This window comes from Halictus rubicundus, chromosome 5, assembly GCF_050948215.1.
Source record: "Halictus rubicundus isolate RS-2024b chromosome 5, iyHalRubi1_principal, whole genome shotgun sequence".
NCBI classification, from domain to species: domain Eukaryota; kingdom Metazoa; phylum Arthropoda; class Insecta; order Hymenoptera; family Halictidae; genus Halictus; species Halictus rubicundus.
The window spans coordinates 6,246,674-6,265,662 of NC_135153.1; the positions used below are offsets into that span (position 1 = coordinate 6,246,674).

The 18,989-nt window shown below is 39.9% G+C and overlaps 1 protein-coding gene across 2 annotated transcripts; it reads left to right on the forward strand.

Annotated features, from left to right (window-relative positions):
- Window positions 1–1,570: 1,570 nt before the first annotated feature.
- LOC143354052 (osmotic avoidance abnormal protein 3) lies at window positions 1,571–14,153 on the forward strand. 2 transcript variants are annotated; one of them, XM_076787757.1, is made up of 7 exons: window positions 1,571–1,727; window positions 4,404–4,475; window positions 10,322–11,082; window positions 11,167–11,865; window positions 11,947–12,449; window positions 12,599–13,074; window positions 13,737–14,153. In XM_076787757.1, exons 2-6 carry the CDS (start codon window positions 4,404–4,406, stop codon window positions 12,997–12,999), a joined length of 2,436 nt encoding a protein of 811 aa, XP_076643872.1. In that variant the 5' UTR covers window positions 1,571–1,727; the 3' UTR covers window positions 13,000–13,074; window positions 13,737–14,153. The 2 variants fall into 2 exon arrangements, with proteins under 2 accessions (XP_076643872.1, XP_076643873.1); XM_076787758.1 differs by lacking the exons at window positions 1,571–1,727; window positions 4,404–4,475 and having other exon boundaries at window positions 10,468–10,605; window positions 10,668–11,082.
- The last annotated feature ends 4,836 nt before the right edge of the window (window positions 14,154–18,989 follow it).

Below are 18,989 nucleotides of genomic sequence, written 5' to 3' on the forward strand. Positions count from 1 at the left end.
CACTCTAGCATTATTTGGAATCCGCTGCTAATGATGCAGGTAAGATGATGCAGGTTCTGGTCCAGGCTACAAATTAGACTAGGGGGCAGCACTATACCGGGGACACTAAAATCCCGGGCGTGAGCTCTCTCATTTCCTCTTTGGCCTGCATCAGATCCCAGAACCACGGTAGAGAGGATCCACTTGGCATCCAACAGAAATCACATAATCTTTTAGCATAAAACAGAACCACAATCATTTTATGTAAAAATCAAGAATGAATAAATAAAGACAATGTTAATGAAAAGACGTATCTGCGTATGTAATTATTGAACCCTCAATTTTTCCCGAACGTCCTACTTGTCGTTGAGTTATACTACTGAATTTCGAAATTTTTCTAATTTTATTAACTGTTGTACTATATTCTTTATTTCTCACTACATAAATTACATTGTTACACGTGTACATATAAAAAATGGAACAAAGTAGAACTAAAATGTATCATGGTGTGTGCCGTTTCTCGTGCAGAACGAGTGGTAATGTACAGGTGATTGTAGCTGATACCATATGTAATGTTGAGGACTATTTCTTTTGTTTCCGAAGATCGATCTTGATACACTCTATCCGAAGATACGTGCATGTATTGAGAAATCTACAAGTAAAAAATTTCGAAACATTTAACAATTTTACATTTGCATAAAAAATGTTAAAAGTTAAAAAGATTTGTGAAGAAGTCAATGAATATTCAGACGATTGTACAATATAATAAAATTATTTACGGTCGAAAATTCTATACTTAAAATTAAGAAGCAATATGCTTCCGAATTTCGACAGCTTCGGAAAGCAGGAAAGGAACCGGTCGAACGCTTTCGATGCGAACATTGACGGTTTTGTGCGAATATGAAGCGGCAACATTAAACAACATTAAACAACAACGCTGTAAAACCTAACTTCCTCGAACACACACATTTTCTGTTGCAACCTTATGTAGTTCATTAGCTGACTGTTCAATTTCAATAGAGTCCGCTGTCGTAATACTGAATTTTCTGCAGAGCCAGTAATTCAGATCTGTGTTGGATCTGATCGTTTCATAAAATTTCAAAACATAAATGAGGAAGCATTAAATTGTATAAACAATCACTTAGCACAATGATATTTTACCAGATAATAAAAAGGCAACATGCAGCTACATCATTGAAGTATTTTTCTTTTCTCCTTTCTTTATAGTTTAAGGATGTGATAAAGTCACTGTATATTGTATTGAAATAAATAAAATTATACATATTAGACATATCAAATATTTTATTAAAAAGGCGTGTGTGTATATATTATGGAAATCTAATGCCGTCGGAATTCAAACTTGGCGCAACGAACGATCCATCGAATACGACGATGCAAGAGGGGATTCTCGCTTGCGTAATCGAATCTTTTCACTCGGAGGGGGTTGCAAAACCATTTTGATCGGCGGCGTATTAAATTCGATAACGCAGAGCACATGCTTTCGATCCTATCCGACCAATCCTGTACCAGACAATTGTGCGCGAGCGCAATCCTGATTTTTCGAATAGGCGCGAGTCGACGAAGGTGTCAGTAATTCATAACATTGAAACTTGTGTGTCAGTTCAGCTGTGCCCGTCATTCGGTGCACTGTGAGTTTTCAATTAATTTATCGAGACACATGACAACGTATACCCGCGTGATTATAGAACAACTCGTATGTCGAGAAAGAAACTACGTGCTTCGTTGAAGTAAGTAGTGAAAAAGATAGACTACGGTTCGCCATTTCATTTATATAGTATCCGCTTTGCATTTACCGAGTAACGTGCACGTAGTGTTTGTACATAATTTCGATAATGTATTAACATTTTGAAATTGTATCGGAAACTAAGAATGAGCTTATTTGAAATTCACAATCGGTTACATTTCGAGTTGGTCAGGGTCCAATCGATTTGCAGCGTCGCAGTTATCGCGCCTAATAAATATTCTACAATGAAGATAATATTCTATGAAGAACAACAATGTTCTATAAATTTGTATTCATTTGTTTTGCGTAATAATAATCTACTTACGCGAAGAAATATATTTTTATGGTCGAGGAGAATTGGATATACTTTAAATCGTTATTTCACCGAATAGGTTAGAAAGTAGATAACGAAAATTTGATGGCGGGAAATGGCAAATGTGTTTCGTGCGAGTACGTGTGTTTACACGAGAAATACTAAATAAAGATTTTGTTTGGAAGGTTTGAAAATTGAAGAAAGATAAATATGCAAGATTCGCGTAAAAGTTTTAGTACCTACGATTCGAGTGATTGCTATAGGCACAGCTATAGAAGACACAGTATATCTTTTATTGGGTCAACCTTCAGGGTTTACTCGGTTAGGGGGTCGCCTTCTTATCTACCCTCCATGATCAGGATTCGTCTATATGCTCAAGTGGAAACACGTTGTGCGACGGAATGAACATAACAAGCGCACAACTTATACTCGAAAAACATCGTTCTTGACATTCCATTACTCGTCCATATTCAAATTGATAATTTCATAACTGTTCTGCAATTTGCCACGAGCGTATTACCGACATCGACATGATTAATATTTTCCCATTAATGCTCTACACTTGACCTATACTTACGCTAACTGGACTTCCTGCTGGCATACCTAAGTGCTATGAAAATTCGTGAAATATTCAGAAGGAAATTGTCTGGTTGTGTTTGTGTGCAAATGTATTAACTTTATTAAGTGGACAAAAATACGTGAGGACGCGATGTTTTCATGAAGTTTTGTATGATTTTATTGTAAGGTGTATGTATATTTTTTGTGTATTTTAGTTACAAAATTCTTTGTTTGTTGTACTTATATTTGAAAATTAATGTATATCAATACTTTCAAGGATATAAATAGAGCCAGCCTTGTAACTTGCTTATTATTCAGATTGTATGCTCTGTGTTTACTCATTTATATATACTTTACGTTGTACTATTCATGAACGTATGCTTAATTCATTATTATTATTATTTCAATTCTTATGTAAGCATCACGTTGTCAACTGATATTTCGAGAAAAGAAGATAAAAATAGAATGAACATAGAAAATCTACATAAACGTTTCTTTTATCAATAATTCATCCTTTGTCTTCAGATTTCCATTATGCAAAAGCATTTTAAAAATTTTAAAATGACTTCAGATTGATTGTCGTATAATTTCTTTTTACGAAATTATAATTTGAATATCGACGATTTTTTGAAAATTTCGTGTTCAAATGTTTCTCGAAGCGTTGCGAATTCGAAGAATATCGAACACAATTCGAAGTATACACGTGTTTCATCGTGATTGTAGACGTCATAATTCGGGGTGATTCAACGCGTAACTGGGTTCAAGGGCAACCCATACATTCCACCGCCACACGAATGGAATACTTAAGAGGCAAAAAAGAGAAGGCGCTCTTGAAAAGTGCTGTACTCATTGGCATAAACGGCAAGGGCGTCGAAAATTGCCCGTTGAGAACGAGACCCTTGATTAACTGAAATCGTGATAAGAATTAATCGGGGGGGGGGCGGGGTTCTATGGCGGCCACTGATTTTTTGATTCTATCTTCGCGGCAACAAAAGTAATAGGTACACATATATACACAACTAAAAAATTAAATTAAATTAAAATTAAAATAAATTAAAATTTAAATAAAATTTAAATTAATATTAAATTAAGTATTATTAATATTATCTGTAATATTAATATTAAATCTAATTTAACATTTGTTTGAAAAGAAAAGGCTCAATCCATTAAGAGTCAAATGAACAAACATGAATACAAGACCATTTATGTTCAGCCTCTGGTTCTTGCGAATCGATGCAGAAGATTTCGATTTTCCATAAAGATCCGCAATCTAGTAATCAGTATTGATTACATTTCTCATGGTCACCGAAACATCAGTTTCAGCCTCGCTACGTCACAACTTCTTGGTACTTTGTCATGTTTATTACTAGAATGCGGATTTTATGCACGTACGACAAAAATCAGTAGGTCAAGTGTAGAACAATAAAAACGTTGAAAGAATTCTAGCGTAGTGTTGCATTATGTTCAGCACACCAGCAGATTTTGTTTCGAAAATTTATGAATACGATTATGCAGTATTAAAAACGGCATAAAAACGGTTACGCAAGATCCGCGTAAAAAAATAGTTAGGTCTACGTGAGTCGGTATATTTGCAACCTATTTATGTAACGACCTAACACTTCGGGCCGCTATTCTCCCATCGATAATCGCCGTGACGATGCACGAGGAGCGCGGCTCGGTGCATTCATTCGGCAACCCCTCGAACGCGACCCGTGTCCGGTCTTTCCGTCAGGATTCCAGTTTTCAAGGCTGAATCCTGCGCGGGACCACGGTCCAGGAGCGAGTAACCGATCCTCTTTTTCTCTGTAGATGAGCGAGTCCGTGAAAGTGGCCGTGAGATGTCGGCCAATGAACGCGCGGGAACTGCAACAGGGATGCAGGGTACGTCAGCCGAGAGGAGAACGCGGAGAGTGCGTGTTGCATGATGCACGGCGCACGCTTCGCCCGAATCGTTAGTACCACGCTCGCACCTCGGCCGGCCCAAGTGCGACCGAATTGTTGTATGCACTTTCGCTTCTTCACCCGTTTCCCTTATCTCCTGGCTAAGTACACGGAAAACTGGTCATCGTCATATCGAGCGTGTTGTAGCCTAGCGACCATATCAAAACACACGCGCGGAACAAACAGCGTGCACATCGCAAACTGCACGGCGCGGTTGCGGTTTTCGCGGGGCACCCTTTCCTGCAGACGCCATTTCCTCCTCCGTGGTGAACGCTACCATTCGCGGTCCACAATGACGTCTTAGGGGTTCGAGAGTTCAAACAAAGAAATTTTTATACAGGGTGTCTCCCCCGATTTTGAAATCTTGATTTCTTCGCTGCTGTTCGTCCTACCGAAAAATGTTTCAAATAAGAATTGAACGGTGCCGAGTGAGGCATAATTTGGTGTTACTAGTTTATTCGTGGGTGAACGCGTTAAGGTCATATGAAGGTCAACTTCGCTTTTTTTAATGGAATTATATACTTTTTAATGCACCAATCGGTGCAGTTGGTCATTCTTTATAAAAAAAGTGTTAACCTATCTATATTGAAAAATTAGTAGTTTAGGAGCGAGCAAAAGGCGGCCATTTTGGTGCCAAGACCATGCTTGGAGCAGATTTTGGCCCCTATTTGCTATGAATCTGCCGTCAAAACTGGTCGACAAATTCCGAGCCTTACTTGCGGAAGCAGATGGTTCGGGATTTGAGTGCAAAGTTTGCAGGCACAAATCCATGCCAAATCCAAACCAAATTCGTGTCAAACCTTGCCCTCGTGAAGAGAGTAGGTCGGTCGCACTAAGGCCTTGCTCTAAGGGCAAAATCGGAGTAAACCTTGCTGCAGGAGGGAAAACGGAATTTTATTAAAACTTTTAAATGATCGAATTTTAAGTTTCATGTATTTTCAATCATTTAATTCCGTTTTCCCTCCTACAACAAGGTTCACTCCGATTTTGCCCGAGCAGGCCTTGCTCTCAGAACAAGGTTAGGTCCGCTCTTAGTGCGACCGGCCTGCCCTCTTCACAAGTGCAAGGTTTGGCATGGTTTTGCCATGGATCTGTCATGGATTTTCGAGCCTAATGCGGAAATGAATGTGCCGGAATTTGTCAACAAGTTTTGGTGGCACATTCATAGCAAATTGCTTACTGGGTAGCTCCGATTTACTCAGAATAAATCACCAGTTCGGATAATCGAGGTTCCAGAATATCGTGAATTGAACAAGCAAATGTGACCCAAATTGCGTCATGTTTGGACTCATTTCACTCAGGAAAGTATCACGAATATACCAGTAAAAGTTGCATAAGACAAATCGTTATTAACGAAAAAGTTTTATCATTAAACTAATATTTTCTCGCCGCTGTTCCGTTTACATTTGTTTACTTTGTAAGAGATTAACTCTGCACGATATAACTGACATTTCGGTCCCGAAGTTTTTGTGCAATGGAGACACTGCCGTATAAAGATCATGTCGTGTAAAACTGGACTTCCGGTCGCAGGGGGATTTGTACTAGAGCAACTTACTGGGTTAAAAACAGAGTTAGGCTTGGCCATCGACGGCCTCGTTCCATACTCCAATGCATCAGCACGCTTTTATCGGACGTCCATCAACGTTTCCCCTGCTATCATGGAACAGGCCATCGTTGGATTTACCATTTCATAATATATTCAATGAACTGCAAGTTGGCACGCTAGCAGGCGAATCGGTGATCGGCAAACACACGGCGCACTGGCGGCAGCCGTCGAATCGACTCGGAGTGAAACAGATTTTCGAAAACATTACTGAAGCTAATTATACTCTTCACTGATTGGGTGGTTTATTTTGTCGCTTGATTCTACGTTTTCAAAGTTAGATGCCCAAATCGTTGGGCCACAATACCATTATTCAGAAGTGCAACGAAAATTGCAATTGTTACATGTTGCCAATTACAGTGTATTAAAATGTAGTAAATATTTTGCAAAATCCTTTGAAAAACACTCAGAACATTTCTTAAGGGTAAAAACTACGGTATATAATTTTTTATCTGTGTCTGACTTTTATCGTTTATTATTTCTGTGATTATGATGGCCAGAAGCTCAACGAAAATTGCAATTGTTATAAAATTGTGAGTAACTTACAGATATCTGTGTGCAGATTTGTAGTTTCATAGAAGATTTTTAGGAAACGACTACCTTGTTTACAACTGCAACTGCAGATATCATGAATGTGTAGACACCATAATTCATAGATGAGAATCACTGCCATACTCTACACATTATGGTCAATTGGTTAGTGCTATTTGGTTCAAAGTATAGCAAAGCGTCAGCAATTATTATTGACACTGTCCATCCACGTGCTTATAGATGGAACGGAATATATGCCAAATCAATAAGAGTAGTTCGTTTCACCTTTCATACCTGTGTGCATGACAACTACATACTCGGCGCATGTGTGTCCCGCAAGCATTGAGGCGTACAACTAAGTAGACAATTTCATTCTTGGTATGTACATACATGTACCATATAGCAGTAGGTGTCAAATTGTTGCGCCATTAGCGAATGTAGCTGATACTAACTTCCTCGATTCATTGAATAATAGTTGTACCAATATACCAATATCAAACTGAACAACTAACTAATTTATTGGATTCAACTAGAAATAGCGATACGTAAATTGCAATAGATTGAACGAAATTAAATGAGATCAAGGTAGAATAAAATATTAGCAAGATAAAAATTTAGTAATTCAATGAAATCGAGGTGAAACTTAATCTTAATAAAATAACAGTGTAGAAATTTAATGAATCATGAATAGGGCCAGGATCCCAATAGCATAAACATTTAGAAATTAAATGAGATCAAAGAGAATAAATTATTAGTAAGACAAATATTTGTCACTTCAATGAAATCGAAGTGAAACAACATTTTAATAGAATAACAATGTAGAAATTTAATGAATTATAAGTGGACCAAGATTTCAATAGCATAAACATCCGGAAATTAAACAGAACCGAAGTACATAAAAATCCGATTTGAATGTAAACTTTAAAAGTCCATCGAGAAAATAATTCAGCGAAGTAACATCTTCGCATAAATCTTGCAAGCAGAGATAGCAGAGGGGGTAAGGTCTCGTCTATCTTTGGTTGGCAAAAGCAAATCAAAATCGATCGGTTTCTTGTTAAATTGCAATGTCCGACCGAATCAATTTCCGCGCAGCGCAGAAAAACCGTGCAACTATGTTTCCGGTGAGTTTAGTATTTCCGTGAAACCTAATCGATAACGTGCACGAGCCTATCGGCAAGTCGACGGTGACGCTCGTAATGAGTAACAGACACGTTCTGCTAATGCGCTCGATGTTGTTTTGCAAACCTGTGAAACCAGCTCTGCGATCCACCGAACGTAAATAGGGTAACCCGTATAGTGAATGACCATCTCCTAGCAAATTAACCTAATTCGCATTAAACGAATCGATGCGAAACGTCTAAAAGAAAAATGTTTTTATTTTTTTTTGTCACGGCGTAGCTCACCAAAAAATCTGAAAAAATTCACGAACAATAGTTATAACTATACCCTGACACTGTGATAAACGACGTCGCTCTGAAACTTCAATGCAAAATCTGTATTTTTCCGATTTTTTTTTTAAGTTTTTGAGTTTTTGATAAACAGGATTTTAAACTTAAAAATCCGAATTAATTGCAGTATGTGTACCTAGGTATTTGTCATCTCTTCGATTTTTTTCAGAATCTTCGCATATGAGTGAGTAGAGAAAATGGGCCAAACATTAATTTTTTCCATTTTGCCCTGTATAATTTACGACTAAATAATCCCAACCTCTTCAGTGTTCTGAAGAGATTAAAAAAATTTCTTATTTGCAATGTTACAAATAGTTAGTGTTCAGAAATTTTATTGGGGTCATAAGAGACCCCAGTATACCAGTTAAATATTGTTAGAATCGTGTTCTGGTGTGCAAGATCTTAACAATGGTCTTTTTATAGAAATAGCATAATTAAATAGCGACTTACGAATGCCAATTTTAATAGTTACCCAACCGAGGTGTTCGTTCACTGAACAGGTCACCCTATATAAAAATTAGTCATCGGTGGTTGTAATTTTAACGCTCGAGTGAATGATTTTACACGACCACCGAAATGATTTATTCGCGGCTGTTACGAGCATGTGCACGTCGTTTGCATCCATCAGAGCATGAAACTGTTAAACAAAAAAGAAGATAAATGTCCAAGAACGTGGTACGTTGGGAGATTAGATTGTAGATTACTAATCGCGTTTTCAGTGCTGGAATATTTCTAGAATAACTATTGACTGGTCCGTTAAACAACTTTTGTACCGTATGCGTATCTTTAGTGCGATTCGTTTAAATTTACCGCCAAATTTTTTTATTATTTTATCGCCGTAAGACACCGGAATATTGTAAGTGAAATTCTGAAAATATTGTGATTTATAGTTTAAATATGCAAGACAATTTTTTGAGGAATATGCAAACTACTGAAACTTGTATCACGGGTTGACTAGATTGACGTTGTTGACTTTTAAAACATTAGTCGGTAACTATAACGCTAATGGACAGGTGTATGAATGTTATTCGACCTACATTCCAACAGTTAGTTTAATTTAATTTATTCTGGTTACAGTCTGGCAGTTTTAATTTATTCTAACTGCGTAATTTTTATACACGTTTAATAAGTCCTTGCGACATAGCTTAAGTTTTGGCGCACTCTTTTTGTTGATAATACGTAAATATGTTGCGCCGCTTTATATTTGTGTAACAAAAGTAATGACATACTTAAAAATAGTCAATTAAATTTTTTAATGTTATTGCTATTGCGGTGGAGGAAATTGATTAATGTAGCAAATTACACGTGTCGTTGAAGCTTTCTCAATCATGTTTTATTTCTTCGTTTAATTGTGCATTGTTGAAATCACCTTTTCTTCGCTTCTACCATATCGTAATACATTGCACAAGCTTGCTGAACTTTCGAATTTTAACTAATTTTAATCTTGTCTCGCCTTTCAGTTTTTTGTACGAAAATTATAGAACGATTGAATAAATGGTTTACAAATTTTTATAAACAAAGATTCATTTTCTGAGATTTAACACAATTTCTATTTTACATAAATTAATTCAATGATTTCCTACGATTCAATCGTATCATTTTGAAAAATTATAGAGCAATTAAATAAATGGTTTGCAATCTTTTATGGGCAAGAATGCATTTTGTGAGATTTCACACTACTCCTATTGGAATATATGAATAAATTAATTAATTCAATTATTTCCAACAAAGCAATTTCTTTTTAAATTACATCTAATGAGTAATTTTTATAGTACTTTAATGGCATAGTCAAGCTCATAACATTCGTAGTATAATATAAGCAAACATTCCACAGACACTCTACCCTGCTGTACACAGTATTCTCTCTATAAATGTCGCAATGTCATCTCACCTCTGTTGGAACTGTCGTCCAGCAGACCCGGCGGCACGACAGTTACGGAAAGATCAGTCTTACCAGATTAAGACTTGCCTCCCACTCCAGCCTTCCCCTTCCACGACGCTATTCCCCTACGCATCCGCCATAGTCGGGTCACGTGACGCGTTTCGTCTCTGTCATGCATGTATCACAATGTCACGTGACTGATCCGGTACTGGCAAACAGGGGACAACTGTTTCCCCTCATTTCGAGTCAATCCCCCTGATCTGGCGGCGCTGCTGTAGACCCTTATACGTACATAACCTCTAATCTGCTTCGATTTTCGCAGAGCGTGGTGACGACCGACTCGATCACAAAATGTTGCACCCTGGAGTCCGGCGGGAGCGGCAAGGTGTACCAGTTCGACGCAGCTTTTGCCCCGGAATCCACCACCGAGTCCGTCTACGAGAACGTAGGCTCGGTGATCGTGGAGGCTGTCCTGGACGGGTACAACGGCACAGTGTTCGCCTACGGGCAAACCGGCTGCGGGAAGTCGCACACTATGCGAGGATTCATCGAGCGGGCCCTGGACCACATCTTCGAGGCGACGTCGACCGCCAGCAAGGACATGAGGTACCTGGCTCTGCTTAGCTACCTGGAGATCTACAACGAAAAGTTACGGGATTTGTTGCAAGATGGGAACAGCGATCTACTGATGCTGAAGGAAGATCCGAACCGTGGGACCTATGTGGCCGGCGGGCTGAGAGAGGTCACAGTCAAGGACGCCCAGGAATGCACGCGATTGGTCGAGCAAGGTGACAGGAGAAGAGCTCTCGCGGCTACCAAGATGAACGCCGCTAGCTCCAGAAGTCACGCGGTGCTGACGCTTTCCTTGGAAACGCTAGCTATCAACGACGATAGCCAATCGGAGAACAGTGTTAAAAGGGGCAGGCTGCATTTGGTGGACCTGGCTGGCTCTGAGAGGCAGACTAGGACCGGCGCCACCGGGGACAGGCTGAAGGAAGCAGCAAGCATTAATTTGAGCCTGTCCGCGCTGGGGAATGTGATCAGCGCTCTGGCAGCTGGACATGGACGTCATGTGCCTTACAGGTACCTTGAAGAACTTGTTTGCGTTACGTGGTTAGGGTAAATGGCTTGCCTGTGTCTTAAACTTCGTTTGAACTTCGTTTCCAGAGACAGCAAGCTGACGAGATTGCTGCGAGACAGCCTCGGCGGCAACGCGAGAACGTTGATGATCGCCTGCGTGAGTCCCAGCGACGCAGACGCCGAGGAAACTCTGAGCACCCTGCGGTACGCGGCTAGAGCTCGATGCATCAAGAACAAGCCTGTGATCAACGAAGACCCCAAGGACGCTCTACTGAGACAATACCAATTGGAATTACAGCGTCTTCGCAGCCTGTTAGAATCCAGCGATCAGTCTACACTGAAAGAGATACCTATGTCCAAGCTGGACAGGGAAGACGAAGAGGATAGAAACCAGGCGGAGTACCTGGAGGAAGTCGAGAGATTGAAGAAGGAATGCGAGAATTCGAACCTGTCGGCTCAGAAGCTACGGGAGGAGTTGGAGGTTTTGAAGTCTCGCTACGAGGGAATCGGACTGAACGGTATACCTTCCAAACCTGTCTCCCAGAAGCCGATGGATGAGCAGGACCGGGAAAAAGAGGAGAGGCGGAAGAAGAAGCGAGAAGCGGCTATGCAGGAGGTGCTGAAGAGATTGGAGAAGCTAACGATCGGAGGAGAAGCGCAAGGGAACGAGGAACTGAGGAGGAGGCGCGAGAAGAGGAGGAAGAAATTGGAAACTCTTGCTTCTGTCTTGGAGTCCAGCGCCCAGGAGGGCAATGGGAGTGTCTTCCAAGTCTACGGCCAACTTAGGTTAGAGGGACAAGTACACGCGAGTGTTACAGCATCTGGAACAGAACGTAGTACTGTATTAATAAACATTTTCCGCAACAGGTCCACAGAGGACGCCTTGAAGAGGATGGCGAAGAGGGTAAAGCAGCTGGAGGCAGAGGCAGCAGATCTCCAAGCTTCGTGGGACGCGGAACGACGGGATCTTCTTCGCAGGGAGCTGCTCACGTCCCAGATATGCGACGTCATGGTCCCTCATCTTCGACCCGGATGTCCCTTTCGAGATGTCGCCGCTGTACGAGCAATGGCGACCTGGTGCGACGAGTTGGGTCGCTGGAGGCTACCCGACACCTCGCCGCACATTTCTCTTCCTCCACCGTCGTTGATCCACAAGGACAACGCACAGTACTCCACCATTCTGCCTTCCAAACCTGATCTTAACAACAACAGCAACGGCAAAGACACCGAGGACGAGATCGGCAACGAAGCTGACAACGAAGAGAGCAGCGAGCACGAGGAGACCAAGAAGATGGACATAGCTGACGCGTACTTCCGCAGAAATAGGATCGATAAGTTACTGGCGCACGTTAGGGAAGCCAAGACATTCGGTGAGTTTAGGGTTCAGGTGAGCCGCCCTATATGTACATAAGTAAATTGTATATTTGCAACTTCAAAGTTGTAAGAATGGACGAGGCAATAATGGCCCCAGGAATTTTTGGGAGTGAGAACGGAGATTAAAAGTAGGATACTTTTGCAGATTCCAGCAGTCGAATCAGCAGGTCCGGTGGCTCCGAGGATTCGATCCCAATGGGAGGCAATTTCCTGCAGCTTAACGCCCTGAATCTGCAAACCAGCGCACCTGTGATCGGCGACATGGACACCTACAAGCCAACACCGCGTCTACCAATGAGTCGCTTCGGACGACCAGGTTGGATGTTGGAGGACACCTCAGCCACCAAGGGTATCTATCCTACAGCGATAAAGAGGAATCCTCCTAGGATACTGGAGGCCTTACCTTCGTACCCGCAAGGCACAAACGGGAGCATCAAGTTTGGGAACAAGGCTGTAGCGGAGAGGATATCGTCGAGGTTGATCCAGAATGAAACTAATGAAAACCGACCTGCTTTGGTCGGCCATGCTCGATCTCCTACCTACTGATGATTATGAGATTCGGGGAGGAGTCCAGGACTGAGAACAATAATGGAGAATGACTGTGATATTGGTGCTCAAATGGTACTTTCAATATTTTTTGGGGAATCGTAGTTACAGTGATCTCTCTATATATGTCGCCAAGGCCTGGATGATAAACGTCGTGGAATTTCCCCACTACCGCGGGGTATACTCCGTGAAGGGCTACGAAGGTCGAGAGGCCTCGGTTATGTCTCCTGGACGATACACGACGCTCGCAAGACCTGTAATGTTGACATATATCGAGAACTCACTGTATTAGGATTTTATGAAAAAATTGGTAGACAAAGTATAAAACAGTGGAAAGGTTGCAAGAATTTGGGGATACTGACGGAACCATTTGAAGTCAAATAGCATTATAGAAACACTGCCAGTATGTTTATGTCAACTTACCGCTAAAATTGTCATGCTACGGTTGCTGTAATTGGTTCTCCTTTGGTTTCCTTTTCTTTTGCGTTCATGTCCTTTTGTTTTTATGTTTTTTAATGGTGTTGCGTAAAAGACAATGTAACCGGGAGTCATCCGGAAGGTTCGGATAATGAATGAATAATAATAATAAAATTATACGGCAACCACCTTCGCATAAATTACACCGAACTTTTGCTATTTGAATCAAATCGTTCGCTGAATTCCATCGAGCAACTTTTTTTCGTCGACCTTGCCATTGAAATGGTCTGATAAATTAATACTAATCGCGGTTTTTTCAGGAAGCAACGTATGAGAACACGCTCGACGAGCAGGGAAGCCTGACCGAGATTCTATTCAAGAATGCAAAAGACTGGAACCTTGGACAACGACCAAACATTCCTAAAAAAATTAATCGCGTATGGCAGATGTAGGAAAAATTAGTATTTTCTTGTAATCGATGAGAGCATTGGCTCTTAGTAATGTATTTTTATCAATTTTTTATAAGCGATCGATTTCGTCTGCTCGCGCAGTTTCGTTCCGTCTCGAGTCTGTTGTGGGAGAATTCAAGGTGGTTCAAGGTCATGTCAGTTTTCTCAATTCGGCATCTGTAGTGAACCATTCAATATTGCAATTTGAAATCGTGCTGTTTTAATCTGTACGAATATACCAAATTGTTTAATATTAAAACTCTAACCTTTATTAAAAGATAAACGAAATACATATCTCTATTTTTGGCAACCTTTTGAAATCAATATGTGTACCATATTGTACAGCTTTCCATTTCATGCAATCGAAACCTGCAATAAAGTCGTGCAACTCATTGTCCGAGCACAACGACACTCTCGACAGCCGACATGTTACGAGTCTATAGTAATTAGAGTGTAATGGACAACTATGACGATCGCCTGTACACCTCGGGTGTCTTCTTTCGGAAAACAGACTACGGCCAGATCGTAACACCTCAAATGCTTGTTTTATCGACCGGTCCGCTCGATCGAACTTTTACCGTAATTATTCATTAAGTTTTCAAATTCCGACGCCTCTCTTGCACTCGTACGTTCGATTCTAATTTTGCTGTAGCACCGAACTATACTGGTCATCATAACTAAATTCTGGACTATCCGAATTTTTCATTGTTTTTCGACCAAATTTTTTCATTGATTATACTTCAACATCTAAGCATTCACGGAGCCATTTTTGTTACTTCAGAATTCACTGGACAGCAGCGTTTCAAAGAAAAAATGTCCAACTTCCACAAAGAATTGATTAAAAATTTGTTTATAAATTCTATAAAAAATGTTCGTTCACAAAATTATTTGTTAATACTTAGAAAATGCATCAATGAAGATATCCGTAAATTTTCATTGCAATCGCATCAATAAAAATTAAGACATCGTGCACGCCATTTTGAAAAGTGTCTTTTCAAGATGAACACGTTTCATTCTGCAATTTCGAAACTAACCAATATTTGAATTTTAAACTTACCGCATTTAATTCATGACACTTCAAATTATCACTTAGACCAAACGTAATCTTTTAATTGTTGCTAATTTTATGGCAATCCTACCCATTCAAAATGGCTCCGAGAATGTTCTGTAATAACTTGATGAAAGTCTGCGGAGACATTTACGCACATAGTTGCACAAGGAAACGATTTTGTAGCGGAAGTGCAAATAGTATGTTGCAAACTACGCGAACCTTTTAAATCAGCAGCATTTGTGGACACTTGTAATCAGAGAATCTGTAAAATTGCTTCATCCGCTATCTCCGGATTCGAAAGTATCCTTCGTTGACATTAAAACTACTCTGCAGATCAAAGTGATCGATAATATCCTATTCTCCAATTCAATTGAATTCCGTTGAAAATCTTGGTTACAAAAAATCAAAGATGTCGAAAGAATCGAATTATAAAAGCAACATTGCTCTCGAATTTTTTATTTTTTTTTTTTGTTCCATTATTTAACAATTATCTCATTATTATTTCAAATGATATTTCAAAAGTGTTCACAGGCATGGATGCAATTAAAAAGTAAAAGATAAAGAAATGAAATATTATGATTTTTTTCTATTATTATTTATTTGGAATACTATTTCAAATAAATAAATATTACAAATAATGTAATTTCTGAAGTGCCCAGGTCTGTTCTGGAGTTAATTGATTTGGTAAATGAGTGGCTTGAACGCAACCCAGGTCAGTGTGTCCAGCGTTGATGACGGATTTATTCATTTATTAGGTTTCGCTCGAAGCGTTGATTAGGGCAATGAGAAACTCCGCGACGGTGTTGCAAGCCGTAGTTTGACTCGACCGCGAAAAAAAGACCGTCGAAATTGGCCGCAACGGCCGATGCAATCGCAGGCGTAAAAAGAGAAACCGCGAGCAGGCGGGTCACGCGGCGTAGAAATCGTACAAACATTTTCGATACATTAGATCGGTCTCGTATGGTCCGATTAATCGGTCCGCGGTACAGCTTCTTGCGAAATCCCAGTTGCCGGGAGATTTAAAGTTTGCGAGCGACGGTTTTCACTCGGCGTGCAACACGCGCGTCGCTAAAAAGTGCCAGAGAAAAGAGTGGAGCCGTGAAACCGCGCTGACGGTTCTCTATGTACACATAGACACCGGTCAATCTTTATATACATACAGCATATAAGTAAATAGAGAAATGTGAATCCGTCGATTTATTTTAATGTAATAAATTTCAACCAACTTTTAAACACGCATCACTTTCGAACCAGTGAATTCCTAACATTTAATCCTAGATTTCTGGCATTCCTCGCCAAGATCTACAGAATTACATAAAAAAAAGTTAAAAATGTTTGGTCCCAGAAAGCGAAGTTCAGTCAAAATAAGTATAATTAATATGGGCACAACAATCGGGTTCCAATATTTTTGCAATAGTGAAGCGAGAACAGTGTTGCGGAGATCTGATCAATGATCATCGTAAACGGTGTGTCCTTTAAGCACGAGATAAATGCGACAAGTAGATAAAAAGGATAATTAATTTGTTTGTGAAGAACATGAACCATTGAGACGGTTATACACAACGAAATGTTTATGTGATCAACTTCATTTCCGAGAAAACGATGGTGACTTTGAACTTTGCGTAATTAATTCCGAAAAAAAGTTCTCATCTCTGAAATTGAACAACTTTCTTATCTGCTTGACGTAAGAAATAACTCAGTCTCGTGCAGCAACAATTTTTTCATTGAAGCGAGAAACGTTCATCTCGTCGACAGCATCTCCGCATAAGAACAGTTGAGGATCTAACATTAATAATAATCATTTCGTTGAAATCCGGATGGAAAAATTGTAAAGCCGGAAAAATGACAGCTCTTGCATACGAAAACTTATATATTCATTCTTCTGAGCCATCACACATTTATTTCCCATTATTCTCATGATAATTGTTATCTGCGTCGAGCAATTAACAAAGGCAATAAACGCTTACCTCGGTTCCACGTTAGTAGTATGACGTCGTTTTGACGCAGGAACAAACAACAATATTGGAAACGTTGAATATTGAATGATGACAATGGTCATTTAATTTCACGCCACAGCTAAAAAATGTCAACAGAAGGTCGTTTTCCTTTGAACAATTTTTAATGATTTCTTCACCGATTATATTATTAATATAATCGATAGCGATTATATTATTAATTTTCCAGTTATTGTGATCATTGAGTCGACGATTAACCGTTAAATGTTCAAATAAATGTAGGATACATTAGGTTGCTGCATAGGAAATTTTTGTTTTACTGTTAAATATTGTCACAGTCTACAGCAGAGCTGCTCAACATTGGCGTGCAAGGGCTCCCGTCGATACCAACACACACCTAACTTTTGAACTAGTGGCCTCCTATGACTGAAACTTGGATTTTCCGTATTTACTCGCCAAAATCTACAGGATTACATTTAACAAAGTTAAAAATGTCTGGTTTCCAGAGGCGAAGTTTAACGTATATGCGGAATATACAGCAATATACCCAATAGAATAAATACCAATTTTCCTTTTCCTCGAGGAACGGATAAGTTCCAATTAGTGTGGCCACGGGGAAAGAAATCGGAAGAACAAAGGATTAGACAAAGAGATTAAGCGGAATCCGCTGACTCGAGTTTTCCGTTCACGCAAATGGCCGAGAGACGCAGAGCGGTCCCGCGAGCCTCCAAAGAAATTGCTCGCGTCCGAAGTTCCCGGGAACAATAAAGTAGTTCTCCAGCGAAATAATGCGTTCACTTTCTAGCTATTCTACGGCGGGGAAAAAGGAAACCGTGAACCGCAACGAAACTACATAACCGATGCGCGGTCGTTCGGCCTGATAATTGGACTGTGCGATTACGTTGCCGTTGTGCGTTTTGACTCCTAGCTGAGTCATCCGATGATTTTCTAGTCGCGGGACTTTCATCCGCTGTAGCAGGATCGTTGTACTCTCGTCTCGAGTGCCGGGAGAAAAAGAGATTGGCCGAAGAAAGAGCCGATACACGACCCGAAACGAATCGAGCGTTCGTCGACGCTGCGAAAATGTTAAGCTCCGTTCACACCGCAGCATTGTCTGACCACTTTTCGTTGCCGCCTTCTTTTATTCGATAACAGGTGTCACTCCCATGACGCAACCTGTACTCCACGTGTAATTGCATGTCCCGCAATGTCAACTAACAGTTACTCGTTGCTGCTTCGGTGTGGACGCAGCTTTACGTTCCTGCGCGGAGAATTTGAATGCCGCTTTGTAATTATTGCTAACTAGCCGGCAATTTATGCAGCATTTCGTTAGATTGCTGAATACTAAATGTACGATTTTTAACGGTGACGTTACACTTTTTATGTGCAATTTATTATTGATCGAGTTCATCGTTTACACGTAGACTTTGAGTTTTGCGCGTTTATGGTAAAATTGGGTCGAACGCAAACCAAAGGAAATATTTAAAGCGTATTATTGTTCTATCTCCAACCCGTTAATATTGTTAAGGAAAAAGATGGATGTGAAAATTTTATTTTATATTTATCTAAAGGAGTTTTCCCACAAGCAATTGCGAACACTGCAGTTTAATTTACGTATCGGTCTTTCTACGTCAGCCTGGTGTGACGAATGCGAATTTATCAATATAATTATCTGCAATGACCCGACCTGCAACGTTACCGAAAATCTATCGACCTCTGATTTGCATACTTCGTTGCTGACTTTGCGAGATCGTATCGCGAATTACGAAAGTCTCTTTCCGAGCCGTTTGTTCGATTAATTAGCTCATGTTCATTAAAGGGGTATTCTGATATTCGAGACCATTTTTGCATGAATCTTTAGGAATTTTTTTAGAGAAACTATTGAACCTTCTGCATTGGGATTTTGCACACATGTTTACTGGTATTTGGAGTACACGTGTGGTTTTTTTTTAGTAAAAATTATCAAAATTACGCGAGTTACGTATTTTTTTATACGGTATGTTTCGAAAGAAAACAAAAGTTTTCGAAAGAAAGAAAATATGTGTATGTGTTTTTGAAAGAAAATATTCTATATGCAAATATCTAGAATTAAAATATTTTTATATGTAGATTTTGATA

Bases quoted from the DNA above. Each gene is read 5' to 3' on its own strand.
- LOC143354052 (XM_076787757.1), top strand. From the start codon at position 4,404: ATGAGCGAGTCCGTGAAAGTGGCCGTGAGATGTCGGCCAATGAACGCG. The intron at 4,476-10,321 runs GTACGTCAGCCG...CGATTTTCGCAG, and splicing joins AACTGCAACAGGGATGCAGG to AGCGTGGTGACGACCGACTC. The intron at 11,866-11,946 runs GTTAGAGGGACA...TTTCCGCAACAG, and splicing joins CAAGTCTACGGCCAACTTAG to GTCCACAGAGGACGCCTTGA.